At 34.8% G+C, this 6,539-nt stretch overlaps 1 protein-coding gene across 1 annotated transcript in view; it reads left to right on the plus strand.

The window, feature by feature from the left end:
• LOC127972281 (alpha-2-macroglobulin) overlaps positions 1-6,277 on the plus strand; it is a 28,574-nt gene extending 22,297 nt beyond the window's left edge. The window contains exons 28-34 of the mRNA XM_052575686.1: positions 43-236; positions 318-530; positions 656-774; positions 1,020-1,101; positions 1,760-1,852; positions 1,946-2,051; positions 5,037-6,277. Coding sequence (XP_052431646.1) covers positions 43-236; positions 318-530; positions 656-774; positions 1,020-1,101; positions 1,760-1,852; positions 1,946-2,051; positions 5,037-5,077 — 848 coding nt within the window. The 3' untranslated portion in view covers positions 5,078-6,277. The remainder of the gene's footprint in view (positions 1-42; positions 237-317; positions 531-655; positions 775-1,019; positions 1,102-1,759; positions 1,853-1,945; positions 2,052-5,036) is intronic.
• The last annotated feature ends 262 nt before the right edge of the window (positions 6,278-6,539 follow it).

A 6,539-nucleotide genomic window follows, 5' to 3' on the forward strand; every position in this document is an offset into this window, starting at 1 on the left:
ACTTTTTTATACTGGTGTCTCTTTTGCCCATGTGTCCTAAAGGGTCTCATCTCCACTGGTCTCAGTCTGCTTCTGCTGATGACTCTGATTCTCTGGCAGTGGAGATCAGCTCATATGTGCTGCTAGCTGTTCTCTCTGCTGATTCACTCACTACAGCTGATCTGGGCTTTGCTAACAGGATTGTCAGCTGGCTTGTGAAGCAGCAGAATGCCTATGGAGGATTCTCCTCCACACAGGTGACTCAAACTACTCAATTCAAACACATGATTGCTGAATAATGGGTAAAAGACACGTTACTGAACACATTTATTTCTCAGGACACAGTGGTGGCTCTTCAGGCTCTGTCTTTCTATGCCACCAAAGTGTTCAGCTCTGACGGCTCCAGCACAGTGACTGTACAGTCAGCAGCAGACACTCACCACTTTGATGTCAATCAGGACAATAAGTTACTGTACCAGGAGAAGCAGCTGCAGGACGTCCCAGCCAAATACAGCATTGAAGTGAAGGGCTCAGCCTGTGTGTCTGTGCAGGTCTGTAGTGCATTCAGCTTCATTGACTCAATCTCACGCTTTCCTTTCTTAGAATTTTGTGGTTAATTTGCTGTGAGGTGGATTGTAAATGTTTTTTGTTTGTTTGTTTGTTTGTGTTGAATCAGGTGGCTCAGTTCTACAACATTCCCACTCCTACTGAAGCTAAAACACTGAGCATTGATGCTAAGATTGAGGGAGATTGCAAAACATTGGAACAAAATTTCTTTTTGAACTTCACTGTCAAGTAAAAACAGATTTAAATTATTATTATGGCTACTGTTTTGTTTTAATATGTATAATCACATCTTTAGTGAATGCCTAAAATTACTGACAATGTGAAAAATTATTTCTCTGTAGTATCAGTTGTAAAATGCTGTAATTACTTAGAAAAAAAAATGGATGCATTTGCTTGTTTAAATGCATATGTTTTGTTCCCGTTTGTTTGTGTTTTTAGCATTAAATAAGGCCTGTTAATTTGCTCTTTTTAAGGTACGTTGGTCCCCAGGAAACAACTAACATGCTCATTGTGGATATTAAAATCTTATCAGGATTCACAGCTGATACATCAATGGTGTGTTTGGATGTATACAGTAATGTGTATTAAAGTGCCCCCATTATGGGTAATGAAAGGTTAATATTTTGATTTTGGGAGTTCCCAACAACAGGTTGACATGCAGCTCAAAAAACAATTTATTGTCTTATAATAGGCTTTTTTTTTTTTTACCTCACTTGCTCAATGACTCCCAAACGATTCGCTCAACAATTAATTTTTCCACACTTGGATTACGAGTCCGAATCTCTAATCATTAGGCTATTTTTCACTGCTCCTAAAGCACACCTTGTGGCAAAGAATGAATTTGCATTTTCATTCAGACAAACGTGAAAAGACAAACAATTGGGCAGGCAATACAGCTTGGGATTCATTTAAAAAACTACTAATTTCATCGAAACAGAATCAACTTTCTTCAAAGAGATAATAACATTATACATGGTGTACTTTCACATTTAACACTTTACAGGATGTTTTCATTTACTTTGAGCTGTGTTGCACACTGCATAAAACGTCATTTTCAAAAATCCATAATAAGGGCACTTTAAAACAAAGATGTTTAAACATTTTTACTTCTGTTTCCTTGCATGTTTGATTTACTTTGCAAGAACTAAAAGAAAAAACACATAATCATCATCATAATCCTATTTTCATATTAGTAATTCTATTTTCCCTATAGCTTAGAACATCAATTGGTTCAGCAGTCCTTGCTCAGAAGTATGTGGAGCGGGTCGACACAAAAGAAGACCATGTCCTAGTTTATTTAACAGAGGTAAATAAATAATAACAATTATAAAATTAGCTTGTATTAAATAATTTCCATGACTAGTACTGTATATATGTATTTTTGTTTATCCTCCTGCAGATTCCAAAACATATTTCTATGAATTACATGATGCAAATGAAACAGGTTCTTCCAGTGAAGAATCTCAAGCCAGCCGTGGTCAAAGTGTATGATTACTACCAAACAAGTAAGATTTTATTTTAACATAAAAAAAAAAGTAAAGGTATAGAGTTTAATGCCATTTTGATTAAATAAATAAATTACAGAGCATGTAATTCATAAACTCTTTACTTTTAATATTGTATCTTGTCTTTTGTGTTTTTGACACAAAGCCATGCTGAATTAACTTACCATCAGCTGGCATGCTCATTTATTAATCATATTACTTCACTGCGTGTGTGTGTGTGTGTGTGTGCATGTGGGCGTGTGTGTAAAAACTTGCTTTACTACAGTGAGCGATAAACTTTTTCAGTAACACCTTATGATAACTTTCATTAATAAATAAAAAATAAAAAAGGAATCATTACTTAATATATGTTCACTTATCTAATGGTGCTTGTTAATGTTAACTAATGAACATTCAATGCATTAAACTTTAAGTTAAAAAAGTAGAATATGCTAATTACGTTTGACTTTATTTTAGATTGTAGTTTAAGCAAGTTTTATTTGAAAAAGCTTAATAGTAAATAAGACACAATTAGACAATATTTGAATAAAATAATAATAATGATAACAACAATGAGAACAAATATATATTTGCAACAACTGGTAGAGTGCTTAATGCTGCATGCATGCGCACTGTTGTCAAGGTAACATTTGGTCAGTCATTCCCTTTGCCAAGAGAGTTCCAAATAATTATATGAGACAGTAATGCCCTACATCCTTCCAAAAAACACCCTTTAAGGGCTCTCCCCATCGAAGGGGGTAGAGGATAGGGATACTCACTTCTGTTTGGAATTCGCCCATTATAAAACAGATAGTTCCGGTCCTTGATTCTGATTGGTTGACCCATGTTCGAAGCTGTTGTAAATTAAACTACAAACTGTAATGTATTCAAGTGTGATACGTGATGATGTAAGTGAATAACATAAAAAAAAAAAACATGTGACATGTAAGAACAAGGAGGTAGAAAAAGCATGAGAGTTCTAGAGTCATAGTGTGTCATCTCATTTAATGATTAAAAAGCAACAATACACAAACATACACCTTTGTTTACTTCTGTGTGATGCTCAGCAACCACTTTGTTAGAACCCCAACTGTTTCTGAGGAACTACATAGCTGCGTCCCAAATGGCGCACTCATAAACTATGCACTTATGCATTATGTACTCAACCATGTGGTGTATGAATTATATAAAGTTTTTTTTCATAATCAGAGACTGATAGCCCTACCCATTCACTACGTAATTAAAGCTGTGACAGATGAGGACATGAAGTGTCCAACATGCCACACTTTTTCTCGGTTAGTTAAGCGCATCAAAATTCACCTTTTCTATTGGGAATTTTCAGTGTTAACTGAACACTGCACTACTTGCACTATTTATACTACAAAAGGTCATAGAATATTGTATAAGTATTTTATGTATTGTATAAGTGGATGTACCTTATGTTTAATAAAGTTTGCTAAGATGGTCTACTACTTCCGGTTAGTGTAGATGGATACACACTCTTACGGCTTATATCGCCTACAACACATTTTGTGGGGGTGAAAGTAAAAGTGATGTGACATTCAGCCAAGTATGGTGACCCATACTAAGAATTCATTATCTGCAGTTAACCCATCCAAAGTGCACACACACAGCAGTGATTATACACACACACTGTGAACACACACCCGGAGCAGAGGGCAGCCATTTATGCTGCAGCGCCCGGGAGCAGTTGGGGGTTCGGTGCCTTGCTCAAGTGCACCTTAGTCATGGTATTGCAGGCCCAGGACTCTAACCCACAACCCTAGGAGTCATACTCTCTAACCACTAGGCCCAAAACAAACAAGCATAAAAGTGTTAAATAAAAACTACGAATATGGCAGGTAGAGAGAGCAATTTGAGTGATAAATAATCAATGTCTAACCTAATGAAAAATATTAATTCAATGTTATACGTTATATTTCAGCTGCAGCAACACTGTAAACTTTTTTAATGATACATTAAGTCATTAACTTTTAATTGCATCATGCAAACACATGAGCAGAGTTCTCAACATGATAGACCCACGACTAGCAGATCAACGTGCCTCTTCATTCTCTCCAATACAGTAGGAAATAAAATTTAAATGGAATGAAAAATAAAAATTTGGATGATGTTAACTGAGAAAAGATGACTGAGAGTGCAGTTTAAACAGTAAAGGAATCCACATAACTAAGCAACAGAGCAACCGTTAAAAAGAAGCAGCTACGACAAAGTAGTAGTGTATGTCCCAAAGCTTGTGTGCTATTCTTCTACATGCTCAAAAGTATAAATTCAATGTTATAAATTCACAGTAAATCACAGCTTCTTAGGGCTTATTGCTTTAATCATGGTCATATATCTGGTCTGTTTGATGCATAGACTTCTATTATTTGCACATCTTAAATCATTTATTAATTATTTGTTAATGTTTTTGCAGTATCCAATCTAAAGTGGAAACTATTCATCAATTGTAAATGTTTAAAAACATTTACTGATCATTAATACCTTTTATGAGCAGTCATTTCGATGGCAAAAATAACCAGAGCTTACCAAATTTCACATCTTCAAATTGATCCCTGTACACTTCTGACCAGTTCCCCAACCTTAAACTTTCCTTTACGACCAAACCTGTCCCTAACTCTAACCGTATCACACCTCAACAGCAGCAGTTGTGCGTAAAAAAAAGCTTTTAATCATTGTATAAGATCTGATACAATTATTTGTAGATTTTCAAGATGTCCATGATATGAATTAGAAGTTTAATGACATTTGTAAGCATTTAAATTTACATGAAATGTTAATTGTTAGGTAATGTTTAATACATGTATTAATAAACATTAACAAGGCATATTATTTCACATTTCTAGATATGAGAATATATATAACTAATGGTTCATTAAGCATTACATAATGTTTGTTAATGTTTTATTAATGAAAGTTATTATAAAGTGTTACCACTGCTATTCTTCTCCTAATTTGTGTGTTGATGTAATCTTCTTCCTTCAGGTGATCAGTCAGAGACAGAGTACTCCTTCCACTGTCAATGAGGTCATCACCTTCAGTTCTGCAGCTCATAATGTGAGCAGTTATTCTCAGTGGCATTGGTTTATTTTATTTCTCATTTTCCATTTGCATTTTCAAATGTGTAATCAGCGGCACTCACAATTTTATTTGTTATTTTTTCTTTTAGCAGAATGTGTTTGATCTCATTATAGAAAATTATGAAACCACCAAAATATTGTACAATAAACTGTAACGTCTTCAGAACATCCCAGGAAAAAGCTGCTCTATAAATCTATGCTGCCTTCAAAAATCGATCAGGTGAAGGAGACAGGAATAGAAGCTGACATTGGATTCAGACATGCCTTGCTGCCTTCCTACCTTGGAATGCATCCTCCAAAGGCATCATTTTTCAGCTTTCGGGTGCAGCCAGGGATAAAGTGCTTCTAAATACTCTTTTCCTAAATCCTCTGTTCTAAAGCCTAGCCATAGCTATCTTGAAGGACATTTTTTCTCTCTTGTTGGACTGCAAGGAGACGAGGAATGAATATGAAGGAGTGAGGAAGCATCCAGGAGAGCTATAAGTGAGAATGCATAGGTGCATGCTTATGCAGAAGTCTTGTTTTATTTTGGAAAACCTGATGCATGTAAAAATTCTCCTCCCCTGCCATCATTTTGTTTCACCTTTCACCTTTGTTTCTCAGTGTTTGGACCCTCTAACTCTAGCACTCTCTACTCTAATTATATTCTTTAAAAAAGACTTGCACTCTATTAATTTACTGCTTGTTTTCTTAAAAACTTGTTTTCTTGCTTTCTAATCTTTTTTATTCTGTATTTTTATAATTTTGTATTATATGTTTTCTTTTCATTATACAATTAACAAAATAAAAAACCTCTAACACTGTTTGCTCTATTTTTTCTATTCTATTCTATTATCTCTTTTCTTTTCTTTTTATTCATTATAATATTTTAAAACCCCTTGCTATGTGTACTGCGTTAAGCTAAATGAGACTTATAGCACTTATATATCATTGATCTTTTGTTGATATTGATTGCTTCCATTGTCCTCATTTGTAAGTAGCGTTGGATAAAAGCATCTGCTAAATATAAATGTAATGTAGATTAAAATAAGCATTGAAAACAATGGTGAAATTTTACGTGTAGAAGCTGCTATGGCAACAACATTACATTTCAGAATCAGATGTTTTATGGTGATGCTGTAAGAAAATAAAGATGAGCTTGATGAAGATGTTTATTGCAACATAGCAGTGTCAATGTACATTTAGTACCTTGGATTCAATGGAGTCAGAATGAACACCTAACATCCTAAACTCAAAACATTGTTTTAAACAGTTACAGTTTACCTCCCTTAATGTAAATTAAGTTGCTAATCTTGTAACAGCTGTGGTGCATGAGTTCTGACACTCCATTGTCTAAGATGGTTCTCAGTGTTTCACACCTATTCCCATTCTACCATTGGTCACCATTTGCTCAGGATGTGATCATCAC

The sequence above is a fragment of the Carassius gibelio genome, chromosome B15 (assembly GCF_023724105.1).
Source record: "Carassius gibelio isolate Cgi1373 ecotype wild population from Czech Republic chromosome B15, carGib1.2-hapl.c, whole genome shotgun sequence".
Lineage (NCBI taxonomy): Eukaryota > Metazoa > Chordata > Actinopteri > Cypriniformes > Cyprinidae > Carassius > Carassius gibelio.